Raw genomic sequence first — 26,041 nt, forward strand, 5'->3', positions numbered from 1 at the left:
GAGCTATAATGCATATGCCATGAAACCCAACCTGTGTTTTAGTTTTACTTCTTTTTGTTGTACAAATGAGTTCCACACTAGTTCAGAATGGAGTATAACAAAGGTCTATTTATTAGGGGGTAAACCCACAGGAAGAGTAGTGATCTGCAGCCCTCTGTGTGCTCTGGTAATTGGAACCGAATCCAGCAGCCAAAGGGCCCTCACATACTTTACATCTGCATTTATAGTAATTGAGACCATGTCAAAATGGCCAGTATCTTAAGTGTTTTTGGCTGAAGTTCCCACAGCACTTTTTAATCATTCTAGAGTCTTATACATGCTAGAAAGTATAGTGCTTTACCACTTGGCTACAACTCCAGCCCCAATTTTATGTGTATGTGTATTTGCCTTCATGCATGTATGTGTACCATCTACATGTGGGTACCTACAGAGGCCAGAAGATCCCCTGGAACTGGAGTTAGAAGTGATTGTGAACTACCATGTGGGTGGTGGGAATCAAACCCAGATCCTTTGGAAGAGCAGCCAGTGTTTTTAACCAACAGTATCTCTCTAGCCCCATCAAATTCAGCTTTTTAAAATACATAATTTGTCCAGGCATGGTGGCGCACTCCTTTAGTCCCAGCATTTGGGAGGCAGAGACAGGTGGATCTCTTGTGAGTTTGAAGCCAACCTGGTCTACATAGTAAGTTCAAGGACAGGCAAAGATACACAGAGAAACCCTGTCTCGAAAAACAAAACAAAAATACATGATTTGATGTCTTTTAGTTTATTCTCAAAAGTTTTGCTGTTCTAACCATTGTCTAATACTAAGATTATCATCACTCATGTATAAGCCTTTTTCTCCATGTCGTTGCTCCATTTCCCCCTCCCTCATTCCTTTCTATCTATCTATCTATCTATCTATCTATCTATCTATCTATCTATCTATCTATCTATCTATCTATCTATCTATCTGCTTTCTGATTCTGTGGATTTGCCTATTCAGGATATTCCATGTGACTGGGAAGCCTTTGTGCATGACTTCTCTTTTATGTTTTAGCATGTTCCTAAGTTCATCCATCTTGTAGCGTGTCAGTATGTCATTTCTCTTAGATACTAAATATTCTGTTCTTTAATCTCAGTCGATGGGTAGTTGGGTGTTCTCCACAACTCTAGCCTTTAAGAGCTATGGTGAACCCGTGAGCAGTCTGTTCCAGACTCTCAGTGGCATTTCACCACATTTGGGAATGAGGTGGACTTCTCATCACTTGCCTGCTGTGAGTCTTTCATAGGGAAGAAAAGACATATGAAGCCTTTGTTGTTATAGATCAATATAATGAAAATATACAAGCTTGTAATCATAGCTGCTTGGGAAGCTGAGGCAGAAAGATTACAAGTTTGAGACCTGCTTGGGCTACTTAATGAGTTCAAGGCTAGCATAGGCAATTTAGTTAGACTGTGATTCATAAAAAAAAAAAAAGTTGTGGAATAGCTTGTCTAGCATATGCTTGTCTAGCATATGCAAAGCCCAGAGTTCAGTTCCTAGTACTGGGCTGGGGAGAGAGGGAAGAAAAGATAAACAGAAGTAAGATGTAGATCTAAAAGGTTCGGGTGTAGCTGAGTTGATAAGAGTGCTAGCTTAGCACGCATAGAGCACTAAGTTCAGTTCCCTGATACCACAGAAATATGGGTGTGAAGAATCTGTTCAGAAAGTGAATGGAGTAGTTCCTCCACAGGCTAGATGCTACCTTCAGAAGTCAGTGTAGAGTGAGCCAAGTAGTCTCACAATGTGTTGTCCCGAGTCTTTGTTCTCAGTCTCTCTGTCTTTGTGTGTGTGTGTGATTGTGTGCTTAAGACAAGGTCACATTATATAGCCCTGACTAGAATGGGACTTGCCACCTATAGACCAAGTTGGCCTTGAACTCACAGAGTTGTCCCTGCCTCTGCCTTCCTAGTGCTAGTATTAAAGGCGTGCACTACCACATAAGACTTCATTACTTTCAGTTAAGCTGGAATGGTAGGCTGGTTGGGTATGGCAGTACATTCTGTAATTCTAGCACTTAGGTAACAGAGACAAGAAGATTGAGAGTTAAGAAAAGGAAAAGAAAATCCAAAATAAATAAATGTAAAGTGTGAAAGGTTGTCTTTGGAGTAGCAGTGCTTAAAGAGCATGGCAGCAGTGCCATGGGTAAGGTATATTTCGTTCTGTGCTACAGTGGCAGGTCTCCTGTCTGTCACTCAGCCCGGACAGGGGTAGTGAAGAGCACTATTATCCTGACTATCCTTCTCTGGCCCTTGATGGCCTGGGACCTTTTTAAGAAGCCACTGTCCGATTTATATTGCTGTGACAAACTACCTGAGAGTATCGACTTTAAGAGAGGAATGTTTTCTTTGTCCCTGGCATTCAGAGATATGCTTCCATGACCACTTGGCTCTGTTGTTTTAGAGCCAGGAGCATGCAGTGTGACCGCTCTGCTTTCCTATGGTGGCTGGGAAGCAAAAAGGCAGGTACCCGTATCCCTTCCAAGAGCAACTTCCTCCTAGTGAGCAGCACCTAATGTCCTCTACTCATACATTTTCTGCATCTTCTATTATGCTCAAAGCCGATTATCAATTGAATACTAATGGTAAATTGCATTGAGGTTTATTAATTATGCATCTGTTTAAATTTTTCCTTTTTTCCCCCAGATAACTTTTTTGTGGATGATTTTGCCAGATTTTCTGCCCTGGACTCTAGGGGCAAGACTGCTGCTATAGCCAACAGCATGAACTATCTGACAAAGAAAGGTAAGACATCTGGGCTTGTTTTGGATCCAACATATTTATTTTTTACTTAGTTCTTGAAAATATAAATCCATCCTACTGTCCTGAGAAAAAAGATTCCATAGTTCCTTTTATTAATTTTCTGTTATAATGCAAGTATAGAAAATATATATTCAAGATATAATTTTGTGTATGTGTTTAAAAATGCAAATTTTTTTGTTTTATGTTTATCATTAAAATTGATAGGAAAAGCCTTTTTATAGTTCAAAATGGAAAACATTATATGAAAAGATTTTGCCTGATTCTTCAATAACTTCATAGAGCTAATTTTATTGTTGGCACTTACAGGATAATCTGGATTCTAGAAGCCTTGTATAATTCTCTGAAGTGATTTTCTGCAGTTACTGCAGCTACACTTGTCCAAAGTGACTGTTTTCAGTGCAGACAGGTCCCTTCCCTCTGGTGGAGCTGACATGGTTACCTCCCAGAGTGGCTCTAGTAATAGGTGCTACTCTGAAAAGCATTGGTTGTCATTAGGACAGCTCCGTTTACCCTGCTGCGATGCTCTCTCTGATTCCCATGTCTGTATCCATTCACACGATTAGTCCACTAGGTTTCTCTGAGACTTTGTAGTGAGGGTTCCTAGAACAGAGCGTGGGCATGGTGGGAACTAGAGCAGAAAGCACAGCCTCGGGAGCTGTGTGTGATTTTTCTGATGGGCATCCAATTATACAAATGACATTCTCTTTTCTCTACTCTTTTTTTCTTTGCCTTTGTCCAGGAATGTCCTCCAAGGAAATCTATGGTAACTCAAAACTCCAGAATGATCCCTTCATTTTCATAACTAACTTATATAGTTTCAGAACTATTGTTATTCAGAATTTATTGACATTTCATTGTGATGTTTCTGAAACCTGTGGGTAACAGTAGAGTGTAGATAAATTGCATAAATGCTTGCAGAGCTCTCAGAAAGTTGTCAGTTACCATGATTAAATACTACATTGCATTGCCTGCATGTTTCGTTGTGTATGCTAACAGATCCCCAGACCACAGGACAATTAATCAATGCATGGTCCTACTTTCTAATTGAGCTGCTTGGAAGATGGCTCTCCTTCACATTAGTAGAGAAGTTCCACTACCTTCTTGCTTTATATCTCTATCAAATCGGCCGTTTTCTTATTTTTCTTTTTGCATGTTTTTCAGAAATTATTTGGCCTAATTTTAATGTTGAAACAAAGATTATCTTTTTCCCGTTTCTAGTCGGTTTGTTGTTTTTGTTTTTCTGCAGACGATTCCTTTATTAGGCCAGTGACTTTTTGGATTGTTGGGGATTTTGATAGCCCTTCTGGACGGCAGTTATTATATGATGCCATTAAACATCAGGCAAGTTTCTCAGATTTCATTTTGGGAGGGGGAATATGGAGTATTTTGTTTGTTTGTTTGTTTCTGAGGCTCCAGTTGGCCTTGTGATCACCTCTGTGCTAATGTGGGTATTCTAGTGATTCTGATGCTTCTGGGTGTGCTGAGGGAAATGAGCATAGTGTCTTCCAAGGTTGTCAACTCCTTGCTACAGGGCCTAGCTTCACTCAAGGGATTCTTTAAGAGAAAACATAATGAGATTCTCCGTGTAGGATTTTTCTCGTATTGACTGTACATGTCCTTGCTGCAGTGATCTTGCCATGTACTGCAACATCAAGAGAGGTCCCCTGCCAGCAGGTTGGCGTGTGTTCCACATAAGTAGATGCAGGCTCCCAGAGGAGTGTTCACATAGTTACTCTAAATCAGCTTGTATATATACATTAGGAGTTGACGCATCGCAGTGCAGAGTGATTGAGAAGAAGTGGCTTCTTTTGGACAGTATTATTGTCAGGACCAGACGTCAAGGTCCTTGCTGACTGTTTCACTTTGCAGCTTCATCTAGAAGTTGCATTTCTCTTTGTGTCCCTTTCTAACCTGAGCCTCAAGAAGTCTGACTGAAATAAGAAAATATCCAGGGATTTTAATTTTACTATGGTGCCAAGAGCTTTCATTGTTTGAGACACTGGGTGGGATACTATGGTCAGTTGAAGGTCGAGCCCAGGCAGTTCCTAATGACGGCTGACAGATGTACACACGGGGCTCTCTACTGTGAGTGGAGAAATTCCTCACATGGTTGCCGACTGGGAACACCAGGAAGGAGAGTCTAGCTCTTAAATATTGATTTTCATTGAGGTGAAGTACATATTCATATACTTAGTGTCATAAACAAGTATGCCCCTGCGACCACCACCCAGATCAATAAATAATGATATCACTGATGGCCCCCAGCCTCTGTTCCCTCCCTCTTCTTGAATCATAAGATCTTAGAATGTACATTTGTATTTAGTTCTTTTACTCAACATTTTGTGAGCTGACTTTTTAAATTTAAGTGATTTTTTTAAAATTATTTTTTATGTATTAAATATATATGCCTATATGTGTACATATACACACACTACAAGCATGTCTAATGCCTAAGAAGGCCAAAGAGGGCATCAGAGCCCCCAGAACTGGAGTTAAGGATAGTTGTGAGCTGTCATGGGGTTGCTGGGAATCAAATGGGGGCTCTCTAAAAGAGCTGCAAGTTCTCTTAACAGCTGGGTTCTCTCTCCAGTGCCTGATCCCTTTTTTGTTTGTTTGTTTGTTTGTGGGTTGATTTCTTTTTTGCTACGTTTTAATTTATTTATCTATGGAAAGAGGCACATACATGGCATGGTGCATAAGTGGAGGTCATTAGACAACTTAAGGGAAAGTACTTTCTTTCCACCCTGAGTCATAGGGATTTATTGGTGGCAAGCACCTTTACTGGCTAAGCCATCTCACTGGCCAGCTTACATTCTTGATAAAAGCCCTCTTTGGTTTTATGGTCCTCCATCTTTTTCTGTATAGATTGATGTTTTGATTTGATTAGATGGTTCCTTGCTGCTGGCATCTGAAAAGGCCATATGGATGAAGATGGCTGAGCAGGAACCTGAGGAAAGGTTTGAGTTTAGAAAAGATGGAGTGCAGTTAGAGTTCACAATGTTCTGGAAAAGCAGCACTCTTGATGTCTGCTGTGCCTATGGAAATGAAGTTGGGCCAGGCAGTGGTGGCACACGCCTTTAATCATAGCTCTTGGGATGCAGAGGCAGGAGGACTCTGTGAGTTCGAGGCCAGTCTGGTCTACAAGCACTAGTTCCAGGATAACTATGACTGTTACACAGAAAAACCCTGTCTCGAAAACACAGCAACAACAACAAAAAGGAAGAAATGAAGTTGGAAAGAAAGTCTGTGGCCAGTTCATACAGGATTTGGCAGACCTGACTGTAAATATTGTCAGAATTTTGACTGCAGATAACTACGGAAGATTGTGGAAGAGATATTGCTATTGTGGAGCATGACTACTGTTAGTGTTGTGTGCCCTGCACACCACCCCTGGAGACAGGGTCTCACCATGCTGCCTTTCAGATGTCTGCTTGCCCCTGCCTTCGAGTGCTAAGATTAAAGGCACCCATGGACTACCATGCCTGGTCAGTGTTACTTTTTTAAAGCTAATAACATGTACTGAATAATTCTTATCTCCCTTTTTGTAAATAGAAAACCAGTAACAATGTTAGGATAAGTATGATCAATAATCCCAGCCAAGAGATCAGTTACTCAAGCACTCCAATCTCCAGAGCGATCTGGGCAGCTCTCCAAACACAGACCTCCAACTCTGCTAAGAATTTCATCACCAAAATGGCCAAAGAGGAGACAGCAGAGGCCCTGGCTGCAGGAGTGGACATGGGGGAATTCTCTGTTGGGGTAAGGCTCGCAGGTTCTGGGGCTAACCTGGCCATTCATGTTTCTTCCCGGGCTGATGTATACTATTCATAATTGTGTTTGTGATGATTGCTTCTGAGTCTCAGAATATTTTTTGTTGTTGTTGAGTTAGAATCTTAACAAGAAATAATTCTGTCATGTTACATTATACTTTTAAACTTGCTTTAGTTTCAAGATGCACAGGATACAAGTTTGTGCCACTTTGTTTATATGATCTTTAAAAGACAATATTTGATTTTTTTGTAAGTACAAAACAGATTTAAGACGTTTATGAGTTAGAGATTCAGCTGTTTTTTATTTCTGATGAAAGGATTTGTTGTTGTTGTTGTTGTTGTTTTTTGACAGGGTTTCTCTGTAGCTTTGGAACCTGTCCTGGAACTAGCTCTTGTAGACCAGGTTGGCCTCAAACTCACAGAGATCCTCCTGCCTCTGTCTCCCAAGTGTTGGGATTAAAGGTGTGCACAACCACCGCTTGGCAAAAGCCCACGTTTATTCTTTTGTCTAGTGTTACTTATTTTTGGCAGTGTTTTTATATTTTTAAAATTCTTATAGAATTGTGAATATGTTGAGTTTTGGTTAGAGGAACCGACTGTCACCTGAAGTAATCAATATTTAAAGATGCAAAGTAAAGTTACTGAGAATCGACTGCCAGGTAAACAAATCAGTAGAAAACAAGAAAACGGAATGAGCCATTTATGAGGAGGGAAGAAAGAAGAGAAAGTGGAGAATTAAGATATTATAATTTTAATTAAGAAATTTGGTTATTTTCATAAAGGCACTTTATAGTTTACTCATTGTTATTATTCATTTATATGGCTTGCTTAATAATAGTGGCTTTTCTTAAAAATGATTACTTCCTAGGGCATGGATGTCAGTCTTTTTAAAGAGGCCTTTGAGTCTTCCAAAATGGATTTCATTTTGTCTCATGCCCTATACTGCAGAGATGTTCTGAAGCTAAAGAAGGGGCAGAGAATGGTGATCAGCAACGGAAGGGTGAGGACTGTCTGGGCTGTGAAGCTTGCTTTTGATAGGTCTTTAGCTGTCTCTGTCCTTTGAAATGTCTATGGTCTGCACTAGAGCCGCCCTCCTGTTAACTGACAGGCTTCGGGTACTGGTGCAGAGAGGTCTGTCCTGCCTTTCCAAGAAAGTGTGCGTCTGATGCAGCCCCCCCCCCCCCCATGGGCCCCTGATCTTTATTTGTGTCTTGACAGTGAGGGAAGCAGAGAGTGGGAGGCTCTCAGAACAGAAGTTAGTGCAGCTACCTGTAAAGTAGGCCTCACTGCTGTTTGCTGAGAACCAGTGCAGATGACACTGCTGTTTCTTGTCAGTTTGCTCAGAAAATTAACGTGAACCACGCATTCCTACTGCCTGCGGATAAATAGTAAACGTTAACTGAGTTTTTTCAGGCTTTAGTTTTTATTTTTCATTCATTCAAAGACATGTTTCAGGCTTGGGATTGTAAAACGCTTGGGAATGTCATCTATCCCAGGGCTAGCAGAGGCTTCACAGTAGCTTGTGACCACCACTCTGCAGCTTGACCCTGCTCTCTACTTCACAGATCATCGGGCCGCTGGAGGAGAGTGAGCTCTTCAATCAAGATGATTTCCACCTCCTAGAAAATATCATCTTAAAAACATCAGGACAGAAAATAAAATCTCACATCCAACAGCTTCGCGTAGAAGAAGACGTGTAAGTTTTTATAATTACTAACTAGTTAGATAATTATGATAAAACTGGTTTTCTAATTAAAGATAGGACATGTCATAGAGTTTTATTAATTTCTCCTCATTGGTCAAAGTGAGGACTATATATTGTCAAATATATTACCAAGACAGTGGATTTATTTCCAATTTTACTGTAATAATGCTCAAGTTCTGACTTATGTTTCTGAATTATTTCTCTCCATTTTGAATCTGGAAAAGTTCAAACACATGAGGGCCGAGTCTGCTTTCTATGGGGTGTGTGTGTAGAGACTGTCTGCTGGCTCTGTGGTCTCCTTCAGCTTCATTGTGCTGGGGAGGAAATGCATGCTGAATGCTTCTTTTCCTCTGCATACCTGTGTGGGATCCAAAGCTGTTTTTCTTGCAGAGGAATGATAAATTAGATGTTGCTGGCTTGTGATTTAATTATTTTATTATTTTTATTAACTAATGTCTTGGAAGTCTGTTAACTTCCAAGATTTAAATTGTTTGAAGGGACCATATATTTGCCATGTAACAAAAGCCCATGGTGATTGTAGTCCTTTCTGCATTAGATGTCACAGCGATGTGCAGTTGGGGATTATTTGTTTCATGTTATAAGCACCTGTTACCCTGTTTCCCGCAGTAGTTGACCGTTTTACATTCCTATCCACAGTGCTCCTGGTATCGGTCTCTCTGTATTCTCACCAACACTTTCTTTTGCCTTTCATTTGTTTGTTTTTAGGCAGTAGCCATCCTCCGGGTCTGGAGTGGTGTCCCCTTACAGTTTGACCGTGTCTCATGCACACCAGCCAGTGCAAATCTTCAGGGAACTATCTATTATAGTCTTTTCATCACTTTAAATAGGGTTCTTTGGCTTTATTGTTTAATTGTGGACATTCCTTAAATTCTGGATGTCATTTCCCAATCAAATCTGTGATTTGAAAATATTTTCCCCATTCCCTTGGCTACCCTTTTACCCTTTGAATAATGCCATTTGATTCCTATTAGGAGGATATGAAGAAATTGAAGGTCTCTTTTTTTCCTTCATCTCTTTTATGTACGGTTACACTGCATCTTTTAGTGATACGTTGTCTTTGATAGCTACCAAAGTAGCCCCTTTGTCATGTAATATAGATTTTTGGTGTGTATGTGTAGGGCTGTGGATGGTGGAACCTAGACCCTCATATATACTAGGAACGTTTTATACCACTGGGCTACTTCCCCAGACTGAGAAAAACTCCTGCTACAGCCATAGCGTTCTGAAGCTTGGCTGTGTACTCTTTGATCTTAGTGCTTGTCATATGTAGGAAGTTGCTTGTTCTGTGTGCCAGAAGTGTTCACAATTGATAGTGGGCAGTTAAACAAGTGGCTTACGATGTAATTGTTTGGTTCACAGAGAAAATGCACAAAATTGGTCATAATTGAAGTCTATCCCAGCTGTTCTTTTGATGGCTTGACTGGGGTGTTGTGTTCGAGTCTAGCTCAAATCTTTGGTTATAAATCAGCTTTGAAGGGGTTGGCAGACCAGTGAGATGGCTCAGTGCTGACAACCTCAGCTTGATTTCTGGCACCCATATGGTGGGAAGAGGTAGCCACTAACCGACTCCTTGAGTTATTCTCTGACATCCACAGTGTGTGAGAGCACACACATATGTGCACAAATACATAAATGTAATTTAAACATTTTTTCAATAGAGGGGGAAGGTAAAACAGGGAGTATTTTGTTTTGTTTTGTTTTATGTCTGTTTACACATTAAAGAACCTCAGAGGCACCAAAATGGATTGATGTGGCACTAAGGGATGAAAACAAAACACTTCTTGGATTAATTTGACCAAGGGTGAGCCCAACTTGAATTCTCCACTTCTTTTTCTGTCTCTTTCATCTCTCTGTAGTTTGTGGTTACTGGCTCATCTCTAGTGTGGTGTGTGTGTGTGTGGTCTTTATCTGTCCGTTTCTTTACCTTTCTCTAATAAAGTATGTCATGGGAAAGAATGAGAAATTCTTTATAGAAATTTAACAAGATTTTTACACGGGAAGAGGTAATTTGACCAAGCTAGAAGAGAAAACTGTTTTCAACCTATATTTACATGTTACTTCCAACATTTATGTCAGATATTTATTTATAAGATTACTTTCAACCTGTTAGCTATTCCAGCAAATGATTACCATAACACACACACACACACACCCCCATGGGTTAGGAGCATGGAAGAATAAATCTATATATTAGCTAACATTGTAAAAGCTGATTGCATGGGAAATCCATGACTAGTAAGGTTACATTGTTCTCTCAAGGGCAGGTTAAACTTAAGGGCTGAGTGCGCAGTAAGACAGCAGGTTAAACACTTTAGAGGATCTCAAGGGGTATTTCTAACTTTGCTGTGAGATTTGCCAAAAGTTCTGTCTTGGGGGGTCCTGAGATGTTTTCATAAAAACTTAGTACTACAGTTTTATTTTTTTTTTTTCCCCACACTAGGAACAAACCCAGAAATATTCGGCAACTCATAGATCTTTTTTTAATTGCATATTGTAATGCTGATTCTAATATTGAAGTTAGAAAACCAGCATAGATGTTGAATAACTGGTTAGGTTAATAGATTTTGGGGCAATAATCCTTAGAAGTAATAGCATTATTTAAACCAGGCCCTCAGCTAGGCCCTAAGATATGTAGCCAGCACAGTATTTACAACAGCCTTGCAAAGCAGGTAGTACCTGTCCTTCATACGTGGAGAAAAGTTACATTCCAGAGATGATGAAGCTGTTCACAGAATCATGCCTTTTGGTGCTAAGTCCATGCCTCTTTTAAACACCTTGTTGGCATTGATTCTGTATTTGGACTGATGGTGTTCAGCAGTAATTAGAAAATCTGCAGATAAAGTGATGCTAAGATTTCATAACTCCGTCTTTTAGGGCAAGTGACCTGGTAATGAAGGTGGATGCTCTCCTGTCAGCGCAACCCAAAGGCGAGGCAAGGATTGACTACCAGTTCTTTGAAGACAAACACAGGTATAGAAGTAATGTTGAATTTATGCACATTCCTGAATATTAAACTCTTAGGCTTTCCTTTGTCTCACATCCTTTGTTTTTCCATATAAGGTTTTAGAATCCTTGTTATGTTATTGAGAAATGAGAGGTTTAATGTGCAGTTTTCTGTGTAACTCAGATTTACTAGTTATTGGCCATATTTAGTATTATCATTGTGTAGTATGCATATGTGTATTACATATATTTGCCTATACTTGTAGTAATATGAGCGGTGGGGCTGCGTCCCCAACACCCCGGCCGCCTGCTCAGCTAGCTTATGCCCCGAAATAATTACAGGGACACTGTATTCTTTTAATCACTGCTTGGCCCTTTAGCTCTAGCCCTTACAGGCTAATTCTCACATCCCGATCAACCCATCTCTAATAATCTGTGAGCACCGGTCTTACCGGGAAAGATTCAGCATGTCTAACCTGGCGGCTTGCTTCATCGCGTGTGTCTGCCCGGGACCGAGGCATGGTGTCTCTCTCTGAGGCGTCTGCTCCGGAGAGGAGAGCTGTGGAGTCTGACCTCACTTCCTCTTCCTCCCAGCATTTTGTTCTGTTTACTCCACCCACAGGGCCAAGCAGTTTCTTTATTGCTTAACCAATGAAATCAACAGATTGATATATGACACTCCCACATCATATACTCACATCTTTTTTCCTAGCATTTGAAAATTCATTGCCCACATTATATAACATGTATTTGGTATGTGGAGATTTGATCCACAGTTCTGTGAACATACCTGAGAAATGTGATCTTCATCCCACAATGCTAATACAGAGTCTCTGTTGAGATTTCTCTGATGCTCCAGACCACACATTGAAGTTATTCGTATCTCTTGTATACATATGAATATGTGCATATATGTGCAGGTGCTTATGGTGGTCTCAGGCTGTTGGATTCCCCCTGGGGCTCGAATTATAGGTGGTTGTAAAATGCGCCATGTAGGGGCTGGGACCCAGACTCGGGTCCTTTTTTTCAAGAACAGTATGCACTCCTAACTGCTGAGCTCTCTCTCCAAGCCCGTGTCCCCTCATTTATTGATTGCTTGCTATCTCTATTTTTCCCCCTCCTACCCCTATCCTGCTGTCTGATCTAGGACCTGTGCGAGCTAGCTAAACAGTCACTCTCTGTCACTAAACTACGTCCTCAGCCTTTTTCTAATTTCTTAGGTCTCTAATAGGCTACGGCTCTGTGGCCCAGGATAACTCTCTGGTAGTTGCCACTGGCAGCATGCTGTGCACCTGCTGCCCCTCTTCTCAACACTGCATCTGTAAGAAACAGCTAGGTAGCAGCACAGGCAAGAGCGACTGCTCTGCTGTCCCATCTGCCTTCCATAGCCAAGATAGTAGCTTCCTTCGTGAAGCCTGAGCCCTCTCTACAACATTCTTTCTCTATGAGCTCTGTGAGTTTTACTTAATTAAAATTGCCCTATTTACAAATTCTTTTATGATACAACAGAAATTCTTACTGTTGTTGTGTTAGCCAATATTTGATACATGTAAATCAAAATTAGTCATTCCTGTTTTATCAAGAGGCTTTATCCATTCAGCTCATGGATGTCTTTGTTTCTAATTTTTCAATATGCTGAAACCTGTATTCAAATAAATGTCATTTAATTATTACATAAAAATTGTTATTATTTCTCCTGCAAATAAAAATGAGTATGCAGCTGGATGGTGGAGATGCACGCCTTTAATCCCAGTACGCAGGAGGCAGAGGCAGGTATATCTCCGACTTTGAGGCCAGCCTGCTCTACAGAATGAGTTCCAGGATAGCCAGTGCTAAACAGTGAGAAAGAAATAGAAAAAGGAAGGAAGGAAAGAAGGAAAAAAATGCCTGTGTCATCAATTCTGTGTGCCCTTACTGTGAGCCTCAGACCATCAGCAACAGGGTGTTGTCTGGGAGCCTGCTGAATGAATGATCTTTGGCCGTACAGCAGACCTAGAGTGTCAGTACCTGCCTCTTTGCAAGATTCCCCAGTGATTCCTGTGAACATAATTTGGGAGACACAATTATATTATATTATATTATATTATATTATATTATATTATGTTATATTATAATCATGTAACTGTTACTTTACTGAGGTGTATTTTGGGGGGCGTGGTTTGAGACAGGGTTTCTCTGTGTAACAGTCCTGGCTGTCCTGGAGCCCATTCTATAGAGCAGGTTGGCCTCGAACTCACTGAGATCCACCTACCCCTGTCTCCCAAATGCTGGGATTAATGGCGTGCACCACCACCACCCAGCCTCCCTCGAGTCTTCTTGTCCTCTTTCCTTGTAGAATTTTTTAAAAAATTATTTTTTGTATATGGGCATTTTACCCATGTGTATACGTGTGCGCCCGTGTGCATGCAGTGTCCACGGAGAGTAGAAAAGGGCATTGCATTCCCTAGAGCTGGAGTTAGAAATGGCTGTGAGCACCCATGGGGTGATTTTTTTGAAAATAGCAGCAGAACTATCATGTACTGTAGTAGTGGCTGTTTCCAGAACATCTAACATTTGAAATAACCACCAACAGCAGCTAAACCATTGCTACGTGGTTTGCGGTTTGTATTCTGCTTTGTGTTGTACTGTTAGCACAGGGGCAAATATTCTTGCACTGTCAAACTTGTATCAGATCAAGCAAGGCAAGAAATGGTTTAGGACGACTAGGTGAAGTTTTAATCCTTTGAGAGTCACTGCTTCCCTTCTCTTTGCTCTTCATTTGTAAGAGCTTTTACTGGTGCATACCTGCTACAACACCAGTGATAGTGAGCAGGAGAGAGCTCTTCAGACCAAAAGGCAGCAGAGTACACTTCTGTCTCCAGAGCAGGGATTTGGCATGTTTTTGCTCCATAGCGTCTGGTTTGACCAATCACAAGCCTCACTTAGGTATAGCTCCTTCTATAGCTTTATTCACAGGTGATTAGCATTTTAACTTGTTTATTCTGATCTGCATATGTTTTCTCCATGCTAATGTTTTGCTTTTTTGATTTTTTTTTTAGTGCAATTAAACTGAAGCCCAATGAAGGGGACACATACTATGATGTGGTAGCTGTCGTGGACCCTGTCACAAGAGAAGCACAGAGGCTTGCCCCCTTGCTCTTGGTAGGGCTGCTATGGAGGTGGTTCTTATGTTTAATGAAGTAGTCAGAGACTGTATGGTTTTTCTGGGTACTTCCTTTGTCCCTGAGACATCTTCTAAAGGAGTTGGATAATATCATTTTCATAAGGACTAATAAAGGCTCATTTTCTTTATGGATTATATAATGTCTGTTAGATATGTATAAGATATACTTTGATATATGATTAAAAATACTAACCAACACAACATCCTACCATTTCGTTTAAGTGTGTGTGCGTGTGTGCACATGCATATTCTAGACCCTGAACATGGATGGAGCCTTACATATGCTATGTGGCCATTCTGCCAAATGAAGTATATCTCTAACCCTAAGCAGGGATTGTTTTAGGATAGTGTGATCACCTACTCTTCTCTATGGGTGTTAATACATATGTCTTTTTCATGCTTTTTATTGTGAACTGAAGCAAAGAGCTGTTGTGTTTTCCTTTGTAGCTAAATATTCATCATTTGCTGTTTCCTCACAACTGAGTTCTAAACTTTGAGAGAGGAACAGTGACCTGCAGTAGCCTTTTAAAAACTCATTCATTCATTCATTCTGTGTGTGTCTGTGTGCATGCATGTCATGGTACATGGGTAGAGATCAGAGGGCATCTTGCAAGCATCAGTTCTTGCCAGGCATGCTAATGCATTCCTTTAATCCTGACACTCAGGAGGTGGAGGCCGGTAGATCTCTGAGTTTGAGGCCAGCCTGGTCTACAAAGAGTTCTAGGAGAGCCAAGGCTGTTACACAGAGAAACCCTGTCTCAAAAAACAAACAAACAAACAAACAAACAAACAAACAAACAAACAAACAAACAGTCAGTTTTTGCCTTCTACCATTTGGATCTCAGGGGTCAAACCTGGGCTGTGAGGCTTAGCAGCCAGCACCTTTACTTGTTGATCCATTTCCTTACCCTTCCCGGCCCCTTTGTGGAACTGTGCCTTACCTATGTGTGGTAGAATCCACAGTGCAGCTCTGCTTTTCAAAACCTCTCCAGTGAAGATGTGGTGACAGGTGTCACTTTCATAGCCCTTCTTGATAAATTAAAAATGTTTATTTCCTAACTAATTGTGAAATAATGTTTCTGAAGAGAAAACCTAAATATTTTGTCATCTGGTTTGATTTTTTTTTTTTAGGTTTTGACTCAGCTGGTAAACATGAATCTAAGAGTATTTATGAATTGCCAATCTAAACTTTCCGACATGCCTTTGAAAAGGTAAAATGCCACTTAAGGAACTTTTCTGTAAGTGGTACCAAATCTAAAAGTTAGCACTAAATGCTGACGAATCAGGTGGGCTGGTAGGTGGGCATTGTGTTTGGAAGGACGTCTGCTGAATGTTGACTTCCGTCACATGCTTGCTCTAGATAGACATCCTGAGAACAGAGTGTGGGCTGTGAGCATTCAGATGGCGCTAAGCCAAGCTATTGCACATTGCATCTCACTTAAAGGACTGTAGCCATATGTAGGAAATTTACTATACTCATTCTCTTACATCCTAGGAAAATGGAGAGACTTGCTTGTGGGATGGCCATTTGTGGAAGATGTGTCCCAATGATAGTGGTAGCTTAGCAAACGCTCTGGCTGCGGGAAATGTCTTCCTCGATGAAGGAAAGAGTTCTGTAGTTAGATTCTAAATAGAGCCCAACAATTTTACAAAGGATGAAGAGCCATAGCTTCCACTATTAGCTTTATATTAAGAAATGTTTAGTTATTACATATAATGTTTTCAGTGCTGGCATGAGAGCACAAGCACCATGTAGGGCTCAGATTTTAAGAGAAAATGGGTTCTTCCCAAAGAGGAGAACTGCATTGAAGGGGTGGTCTCCTACATTCTTATATATGTAGCAGCCCTGGGAGGCATCGCTAGACCAAAAAATGGTTTTGCCTATTCATGCCCTGATCTGGAAGAATCTAGTTTTTTGTTAACATGTATGGACCTCGTGAATGTGATAATGTTAAGAAAGCCTAACACCCTATCTCCATTTCAGCTTTTACCGTTATGTCTTAGAACCAGAGATTTCTTTCACCGCAGACAACAGCTTTGCTAAGGGGCCGATAGCGAAGTTTCTGGATATGCCACAGTCTCCACTGTTCACTTTGAATCTGAACACACCTGAGAGTTGGATGGTGGAATCTGTCAGGACGCCATATGATCTTGATAACATTTATCTAGAAGAGGTAAGAGCATCACTGTTTCTGAATACTGAGTCATGTGTACAATCTGTTTATAATTCAATCAGTGGTGACCCTGAACTGAGTAGTGGGCTCACTGCTCACATCTAACGTGCTCTGTACAGCAGCAGCTTTTTTCAGATACCCGTCGTGTTCGGTAAATTTGTCCTTTTAAAGTGTCGCATTAGGAGTTTTGGCGTGTGCAGATGTTGCCAGCCTTGCTCTCTCAGTTTAGCTGGCATTTGTTGCCCTCAGAATCAGTTCCATGTCTGTATTATTTACTTTTCTTGTTGTTGCATCCAGACATGTGACAGAAAGCCATGTAAGAGAGGAGTGATTTGTTTTGGCTCATAAGAACGGAGTCCCTTGTGGTAGGGAGATGTTGCAGTGGAAAAGAAAGGAGAATTCCTTCGGATGGCTTTCTCCCTTTTTCTTTCTTATTAATTTTGGGATCCTAGCCCATGGAACGCTGCTGCGCATTCAGTGTGGGTCTTTCCTCCTGAATTGAGCCTCTGGAAAGGCCCTCACACATGCCCAGAAGTATGCTTCCGCATCTAGTCAAGATGAAGACTTACCATCACAGTACTCATTAATACTCACCCCTTACTCCCCCAGCAGTCACGGACACTCTGTTTTTGTGAGCTTTCCAAATCGGTCTTTAGTGACTGACTTTTTTCATTTGAAATTGTTTTCCAAGGTTCTTGCTTGTGATAGCACCTGTCAGTACTTTATTTTGATTGCCAGATAGAATTCCATTATTTGGATATAGCATACTTTGTGTGCTTGTGCACAGATGAACACTGGATTGTTTCTATTGTTGGCTCTTATGGGGATGCTGCTGTGAGCGTTGTGTACTTGCTGTACCCATCCATTACCATAAGATGTAAATTCTCTTTATTTAGGGCTTTTCACAACAACATGGAGACTCTTATCCTCATCTATATTTTTGGAACAACTTTATTATCTTCTTTCTCTCTCCTCCAATCAAGTTTTTATAATTATAGTCATTAGCTACTATCTCAATCAAGATCCAGAACATTTTATCCCAAGAATCCCTTTGCTATCCCTTTGTAGATTACCTCCTACCCCCACCAAAATTAGCGGATGATCTATGTTCTGAAATTGTGTTTCTTTTTCTTGAATTTCTTAAAGTCACAAAAGGTGTATTTTTTAGCATTTATTTAATTTAGTTAATTTTTGGTGGACCTGCGGCACGCCATGCTGTGCACATGGAGGTCAGGGCCAACGTGGGCATTCTTTATACCGTGTGGAATCTGGAGATCGTGCTCGAGTCATCAGCCTCATTGACAAGCACTTTTGTGCACTCCACTCTCCCCTGGCCCCTGCGGATTGCGTTTTGAGTATGCATGTGTAATGTCCATGTGGTTTGATTTCGGCCTTTCAGGTGGACAGTATAGTGGCTGCTGAGTATGAGCTGGAGTACCTGTTATTAGAGGGCCATTGCTACGATGTCACCACGGGCCAGCCCCCTCGAGGACTGCAGTTTACGTTAGGGACTTCAGCCAGCCCAACAACTGTGGACACGATTGTGATGGCCAATCTGGTGAGTAATCAGTTGATCTGTCATGGCATTTAGGTGCTATAATTTATGACAGAAGAGCTAACATTCTGAACTATGGAGTGAAATAAGAATTAACAATGGACTAAATGTAGTCATTGAAAAGTCACTGGTTTGGTTAAGCTTGGAGATTCCATCTATATGCCAGTTAAACAACAAAACACACTGTAGAGCTCTGCTCGCTCTCTTTTCATTGAAAGTTCCAGCTCATATCCCTGTCACACCTTCTCCTTAGTGGAGAACTACTCCTCGGCTTCACTGGCTCTGTTCTGCTAGTGTGCTTCGGTTTTTAGCATGTTTGATAGTTTTTTTGATTTGTTTTGGCTTACTTTTCCCTGATTTGCTAACTTTTAAATTTTTTTTAAAATTATCATAGCAGCAAGACTCTGGGCTCAATTCCTAGTACAATCCCCCAGACCCTCCCTCCCCCTAAAAAAAGAAAGAAAGAAAGATAGGTAGGTAGATAGGCATGCACACACTCATGATCTGATACCTACAAAAAAAAAAAAAAGAAATATCTGTCAGGAAAAAAAGTAAATTTCTATCAGAAACATTTTGAGGTTTTAAAGAGAACTGAAATTTGACTTTCTTTGTGTCCTAGGGATATTTTCAGCTCAAAGCCAACCCAGGAGCCTGGATTCTCAGACTAAGGAAGGGGCGCTCTGATGATATTTATAGAATCTACAGGTAGGACTGAGTGGTGCAGCTGCATTTTAAAGAGACTGCTTTAATTGGGTGTTGTCTGGGCCTTCTAGGCATCACGCATTAATGTATAGTCATGTAATAACCAAGCTTTCTTTCCAGTGCAGTAAATGGAGGTGGATTTTTACAAGTGAGCTGAGTGACAGGAGGTATAACTAATGGTTAGAGTGAGGTTTGTTCCTCTGGTTTCCCTTTCTCAACTATATCAGAATGAAATTACTCTTTCCCTGGGATGCAGACAGCAGGCAGCAGCTCTGTGGACCTGGTGATACCTGAGTTTTGGAAATGCAATGGGGTTGGACATGTTTGGTCCATTGATGGGCCGGTATATATCTTGACCTTGAGTGGTTTACACGTGCACAGAACACACAAGCCTTGACCATGAAGTCTGACTCTCATCTTGGTCCTTGGACTGGAGTTGAGTAGATGTACTCCTAGAGCATATTGTCAGCGACAGGAATTGGCTTAAACTTCACTGCATCCTCTAGTTACAGACACATTTAAAAAGTTGTGGTCTCTGTTCTGTGTCACACAGTTTAAGTTAGTCCTAAGTTCTGTGTCAGTTTAGTAGGGAATGGTTTGCATCTGTTTATGTGAACATGGAGAAACGGTATAGATTGGTGTCTTTGGTTTTGGTGCAGGTATTTGCTCTCTTGCCCAGTCTTGAACTGGGTTCAGGTGACCCTTCCTCTGCCTTAGTTTCCTGCACAGCTGAGACTGCAGGCGCGTGCCGCCATCCCAGCTTAGTGCAGGTTCCTTACTCAGTACCCAGAGTGTTTTGTACTGTCGTTGTGTCCTTATTGAAATAGTGGGCTTTTCTCTGATTGAGTGATTTTCTAGGTAAGGTTACACAATTTTGTTTTGTTTCGTTTTTGTTTTTCGAGACAGGGTTTCTCTCTGTAACAGCCCTAGCTGTCCTGAAACTATTTTGTAGATCAGGCTGGCCTTGAACTCACAGAGATCTGCCTGCCTCTGCCTTCCGAGTGCTGAGATTACCACTGCCTTACTGGTTACACAAAATTGTAATATTTCTGAATTCTCTTTCTTCTGTGTGCCCTTGTTTATCTTCCTTCTTGCTGAGGGCTGTGGTGCCATCTTCTCTTCCTGCTGTCTGGGGTTCCTGTGCCTAAGTGGACGGTCCCTGTCTCTGGAATCTTCTGTACTTCAGCTTTCTCCTTTCCTTTTGCCTGAGAACCCTGCTGTCTGCTGAATAACAGCAGATGCAGCGACTTCCTGATACTTGGTGACTGGAGAATATGATTGTAGGAAAAGAGTGCTTAAACTCTTCTTCCTCTGCTCCTGTGCCTATAAATAGAGCTGGTGGTCCTGTGGACTTTCTGCCAGAGACACAGAGTTGAGTCTGTGCTCTAAACTTGCCTGGTTCTGTTGCCTCCCGACAGAGCAAGAATAGATGGACTTTCCTTGTTTCTTCATACTCTCACTGTGGCCTAGGTTGGATTTGAGTTCAGATTGATCTCCCTGCTGCTTCCTTTGTGGTTCTAGGTGTGAGTCACCACATTCAGTCCAGAGTAGATTTCTTTACATAACTGATCCAGTTAAAAGGTAGAAGTGTTTCCAGTGATGGGCCTGAGTGCTCAGAGCTATGAAAATACACGCTTTTTCATGATCTTCTATGTGCGTACCCTGCCTGAGAACCTGTTGCTGTTTGCCTGCTAATCTGAAGGAAGGTTCAAGAAGGAAGTCAGTTCACTTTAGTGAAGAGATGGAGATTTCTACGAACACTTCTTTGTCCTATAAAGGTGCTTCTTTTAGGAACTGTTGGTTTTAGAAAGCTTTTCTATGATAAAGATGATGGGCAAAATAGCAGTCATTGTCTGTGCACTTACTGTATTTGGGGGATTGTGATTTGTATTCTCTGCCTTACTTTTTGTCTCCAGCCATGATGGCACAGATTCTCCTCCTGATGCAAATGATGTTGTTGTCCTCCTCAATAACTTCAAAAGCAAGATCATCAAAGTGAAGGTAAGTTTGCTTTGCTTTGGCAGTGACTTGTTTATAGTTGGTAAATAGTCCCATTCATTCTCTGTCATAGCAGACCTTGCTGTGGCCAGGCGTTAGTGATCTTGGTCAGCCACTGTCTGAAAATACTGACTCCTGTGTGACTCTTTCAAGAAGAGCATATTCACATTAGTTTATTAAAATAATTAATGCTCCATTAACAATAACTGTTATTGTTGTGGATCTTATATGGCCTAATTTACAGATTAAGCTTTCTCATAAATAGTGCGAGCAAAGCTATGGAATATGTTCTGGGTTCTCTACTATCTCAGATTTTATGTATCCACCAGGGGCTTGGAATGTTTCCCAGCAGATAAAGGGGGGCACCTGCATTTTGAAGTCAGTCTGCTATTCCATTGGGGGGGTGGTTGTTGTTACTAGGGATGCTGCTTAAGGAAAATGTCTTTGTGAAGACAAACTTCTAGTTTTCTTCAGCCAAAAGATTGTAATGTCAGAGAACAATGTTAGTCCCATTTCATACAAATGTCCTCAGAGGCTTTGTCCCTGCCCCCCTATTCTTTTTAAGCAGGATCTCACTGTGTAGTCCTGATTGGCCTGGGACTTGCTATGTATTCCAGGCTGGCCTTGAACTCAGAGATCTGTCTGAACAGACTGGCTCCCAAATGCTCGGGTTAAAGACATCTGCCACCTTGCCTGGACCAGCTTGGTCATTTTTAAAAACTTTTATTTGTTTGTGTATATGTACATGTGTTTGTGTGACTGTATGCCACACATGTGCAGGTACCTGTGGTCAGAAGAAAGAGCATTGATATCCTTTGGAGCTGGAGGTACAGGTAGTTGTAAGCTACCCAGTATGGGTGCTAAAAACTGACCTCGGGTCCTCTGGAAGAGCAGTGTGTGCTCTGAACCACTGAGCCATCTCTGCAGCCCTGGCGTTGACATTTTTATACACACAATTCATAGTGTTACTAGTTATTTTATTCTGGAAATCCCATTTACAACCCAACAGTAAGATCATAGTGTTTATAGGCATGGTTGATGTACACCTATAATCCTAGTACTTAAGGAGTTAGAGGCAGGAGCATCAGGAGTTCAGTGTCAGCCTGCACTGCATAGTGAATCTGAGGCCAGTTTGGGTGACATGAGACCCTGCCTCCAAAAACAAACACAAAATACAAACAGTAAGTGATTTTATTTACTGCCCTTTGTTGCTCTCTCTCCTCAGCGTTCTAAAGTTTTTTGACTTCAAGTAAAGTGACTGGAGGAAAAGTACCTATTATACATGGTATAAAAGTACCTATTATACATGGTAAAATCCTGTGGCTGAACAGAAAGGAGACTGCTGCAGAGAATCCTTTGCAGTAATAAGTCCTGAAAACAGGCAATGGCCCAACATGCCTCTCCCAACAGCTCCTGAAGGCTGAATTCTTCCCCAGAAGTTGTCAGCTAGAAGAAATAATGCTATGAATTGTGTATATAAACAATGTGTATGTGTTTACTCGCTCTATGTTTCTATGCAGCTAAGTTTGGTCTTTGGCTCATTGTACAAACTACGCTTGGTTATCATTCAATTCAAAGAGATAGCTAGATCCTCCCTGAAGGCTTTGACGTGGGCATTCTGATAAACATACTTTTTTCCTGGGTACTCAGTCTGGATGGGGTTTTCCTATAGGAGACTTGGTTGATTGTTTCCTGTTGACAGTACTCCATGTGTATCCAGTGCCTATCAGACCTACTGGGAGAAATAAGATCTGTCATATATGATTGCAGGTTCAGAAGAAAGCAGACATGGTTAATGAAGACTTGCTGAGTGATGGAACGAGTGAGAATGAATCTGGATTTTGGGACTCATTTAAATGGTAAATTGGCATCATAAAAATGGTTAACATTTTGGAGGGAAATTTGAGAGATGCATGCTATGCATCCTTTTGAGTATGATAAATTTTTTTGACTTCTAGCCTTCTGCTTCATGCAACTAGATTGTTTCCTTTCCATTGGAGTTGGGAAATGTTTCCCATTGATTAAGAAAGGGGAAATGTTCTTCCATGTAGCTTGAGAGGGGTCCACTCCTGGGGGAGGTGATAGTCATTGTTCTGTTGACCTCCCCCCTAGACAGATTGTATTCTCTGGAGCAGCTTATGTTCCATCTATTCCTAAATGATGGGGTGCCTTTTGATGAGCATCCTTATTGCCTTGCAAGATAGCCTTGTTCCTGTGCCCTTCCCGCATCTGTATGTGGCTTCCACAAGTCTTACCTCTCAAGCAGGAAGACACGGGTACTGTCTCTCTCTCCTCTCCTGAAAGGTTGTGTCTACCCAGCATCGTAAGTGGTTCTGTTGTGAATTCTGTTGTTACAGGGGCTTTTCAGGACAGAAGACTGAGGAAGTGAAACCTGAAAAAGATGACATAATCAATATTTTCTCTGTTGCATCTGGTCATCTCTATGAAAGATTTCTTCGGTTAGTCTTCATTATTTGTATGTAAATGAATTTGTTACAGTATGCTTATTTTGAGAAAAGTTTTGCTCACTGTACTATGTGTATCTATATGAAGTACTCAGAGCTATGGATAGCTTGCCACATACAGTTCTATTTGTTTTGATCTGGTTCACTCCATGAAGTAGAGCTACATGGTGCCTCAGTGTGGCTATTACAAGGCCATAGACCATTAGTATCCTATGTGTATACCTTATAAAAATTGTTGTTCCTTGACCATAAATATTGCTTAAAGCAGAAACTAAGGAATTACAAACAATAGGCCATAACCATGTAACTCTTGGCCACCTTCTGCAGACCCACACAGCTTTAGAGCCAGATCTTAGTTCTAAGTGAGAACACCCTTGCTTGAACAACCAAGACTAAAATGGAAGGGGTTTGCCTAGGTCATACAGCTGAAAGCAGAACGGGCCATTGCTTGAAACTGTTGCTGTGGTTACCAGAGGGGAAGGGTCTCAGGGTCAGTTTGTCACTCTGTCTGGGAGCTCAGTGTTGAAGGAACACATTGCTTGAAGGTCATTGTCCCAATTTCAGAGCTGTTTTTCCTTTTAGTTTTCATTTTAATTCTGGTATAGGAGACAATAAAAAAAAGTCATTTGGGTAATTTTTAGTTCTTTTTCCACTAAATAACTAAATAAAATAACAATAGTGATTAAAAACTTTATTGCATTTTTGGCCTGAGCCTGTTCCCTCTGGTTTCCCTTCCCCTTCCCTGCTCTCCTTTCTCTCAAGGCTCTCTTTCCGGACTGACAGGGGCCGTGCATGTACCAGATGTTGCTGGGTCTGGAGAATGATGGCTATGACCTCCGGTTTGTGAGGTGGCTCATTTAAGTATGCAGCATACTTAGCATTTGCCCCTATCTGTTTGGAATGTGCTTTCAGGGAAATCCTTCTCTCATTCAGCGACACCTTTTAGTACAGTATGTAGACTTTCCCACTACTGACGGTCTCTGCCTAACTGAACCACAGGTTAGCTCTGCTGTCAGTCTTGTGATTTTTCTCTGCTTAATGTTGTTGAGGCTAAAAAGCAATGGAAAATCATTATTTGTTTTTTTGGCAGCATAATGATGCTATCAGTGCTGAAGAATACCAAAACTCCTGTGAAATTCTGGTTCTTGAAGAATTATTTGTCCCCCACATTTAAGGTTTGTTCAAGGGGAAAGGGAAAACCTTGTTAAGGGAATATTTACACCGTAACATATTCTTTTCTATTTTTGTTTTATCTGTACACTTATTTTTTATCCCTTTTATTAGGATATCCTAATTTCATTGTCTTTTCTATATTGGTATTTTTTTTCTTTCAGGCTACTCTATTTGGAGTAATAGTTATTAAGAAACAAACCCAGAACTGTGGCCTGTTTGAAGCTGAATAATGTAGGAGAGTCTCTTGTCTTTTCTAAGAGACAATGTTTTAACAAAATAATAACCTTTTCCCTGGAGGCTTGCATGTCTTTGCCTTGGTTTAAGAAGCACAGTGATAGTGTGTTTTGAGAATGATTAATTTTCTTATGAATAAGGTATGGAAGGATTGCTTCCTCTGTGCCAAAGGAAACCAAACTTCAGCAGTCTGCTGCTTGACTCGTGTTGGCCTGGACTGATTTTCTTGTATCTTACTTTTTTTTTCTGTAGTATTTAAAGCAGTTTTCTATTCAGTGATGACTCATCTCAGATGAGCAGTTACTTCTGCTCTCCTGAAGGCATTAGTGTCCTGGGTCCAGAGGACTTACTGTTAAGTAAGGAAATTGAAGAGTTGTGGCTCTGCTGTGGTTTAGACATAGCCTTGAGAAGATTTTACTACAAGCTCAAAGTGTTTTACTAAAATCAGATTTAGATAAGTGAACCTGGAGCTTATGTGCCGTAAACACCCACACACAGAGCTTTAAATCTCAAAGCCTTCACCTGCAGGTTTCTGTCAGATCATATGGTGACTACATGTCATCAAGAATGGGAATTGGACCAGAGTTTATATGTGCTCTTATATGAGCCAAGTGAATTAAGACCAAGTTTCTTAGTAGTGTGTACTATAATACTTAGTTGTACTGTAATAATGGTGGTTAACTTGCATTAAGGAATCAATTCAGAATGAATGATTATTGTTCCCTGTCTAAAAATAGGAGTTTATACCTTACATGGCCAGCAAATACAACTTTCAGTATGAACTTGTTCAGTACAAATGGCCGCGGTGGCTTCATCAGCAGACAGAGAAGCAGCGGATCATCTGGGGCTACAAGATCCTCTTCCTGGATGTACTTTTCCCACTGGTTGTTGACAAGTTCCTGTTTGTAGATGCTGATCAGGTAAGCTTTGAACACAAGCTGTTGGTAGTCAGTGCTAAATGGGAAAGGTTTCCTTTTCCTTTTTTTTTCGAGGCACGGTTTCTCTGTAGCTTTGGAGCCTATCCTGGAACTAGCTCTTGTAGACCAGGCTGTCCTCGAACTCACAAGATCTGCCTGCCTCTGCCTCCCGAGTGCTGAGATTAAAGGCGTGCACCACCACTGCCCGGCTCCTTTTCCTTTTTAAAGATGATTTTCAGATACAGAAAAGTACCTGTTTTTTGTTTGTTTGTTTTTTTGCATTAGTATTTCAGAAATATGAAAAGATACCATTCAGATAGTATCACTTTTTAAATTTAAGTTCCATCAGCTCATCTCCCTTTAAATTTTTTCCTTGAACATTTTATGCATGTATACAATAAAATGTGTTCATGTAATCTCTCATATATACCCTCTGT

At 40.9% G+C, this 26,041-nt stretch overlaps 1 protein-coding gene across 3 annotated transcripts in view; it reads left to right on the forward strand.

Annotated features, from left to right (window-relative positions):
• The window catches only part of Uggt1 (UDP-glucose glycoprotein glucosyltransferase 1), a 108,591-nt gene that overhangs the window by 64,756 nt on the left and 17,794 nt on the right, over positions 1 to 26,041 (forward strand). For 2 of the 3 annotated variants that reach the window (XR_012911353.1, XM_075980480.1), the window contains exons 20-36: positions 2,668 to 2,766; positions 3,524 to 3,547; positions 4,031 to 4,125; positions 6,337 to 6,543; positions 7,423 to 7,554; positions 8,120 to 8,250; positions 11,155 to 11,250; positions 14,262 to 14,364; positions 15,518 to 15,597; positions 16,371 to 16,560; positions 17,960 to 18,118; positions 18,735 to 18,820; positions 20,734 to 20,818; positions 22,586 to 22,674; positions 23,173 to 23,274; positions 24,371 to 24,455; positions 25,425 to 25,607. Coding sequence is in view for 2 of the 3 variants with exons in the window: in XM_075980480.1 (XP_075836595.1) it covers positions 2,668 to 2,766; positions 3,524 to 3,547; positions 4,031 to 4,125; positions 6,337 to 6,543; positions 7,423 to 7,554; positions 8,120 to 8,250; positions 11,155 to 11,250; positions 14,262 to 14,364; positions 15,518 to 15,597; positions 16,371 to 16,560; positions 17,960 to 18,118; positions 18,735 to 18,820; positions 20,734 to 20,818; positions 22,586 to 22,674; positions 23,173 to 23,274; positions 24,371 to 24,455; positions 25,425 to 25,607 (1,946 nt within the window). In the remaining variant the exon portion in view is untranslated. The remainder of the gene's footprint in view (positions 1 to 2,667; positions 2,767 to 3,523; positions 3,548 to 4,030; positions 4,126 to 6,336; positions 6,544 to 7,422; positions 7,555 to 8,119; positions 8,251 to 11,154; positions 11,251 to 14,261; positions 14,365 to 15,517; positions 15,598 to 16,370; positions 16,561 to 17,959; positions 18,119 to 18,734; positions 18,821 to 20,733; positions 20,819 to 22,585; positions 22,675 to 23,172; positions 23,275 to 24,370; positions 24,456 to 25,424; positions 25,608 to 26,041) is intronic. The other variant, XM_075980481.1, reaches the window with a different exon arrangement.

This window comes from Microtus pennsylvanicus, chromosome 7 (genome assembly GCF_037038515.1).
Source record: "Microtus pennsylvanicus isolate mMicPen1 chromosome 7, mMicPen1.hap1, whole genome shotgun sequence".
NCBI lineage: Eukaryota > Metazoa > Chordata > Mammalia > Rodentia > Cricetidae > Microtus > Microtus pennsylvanicus.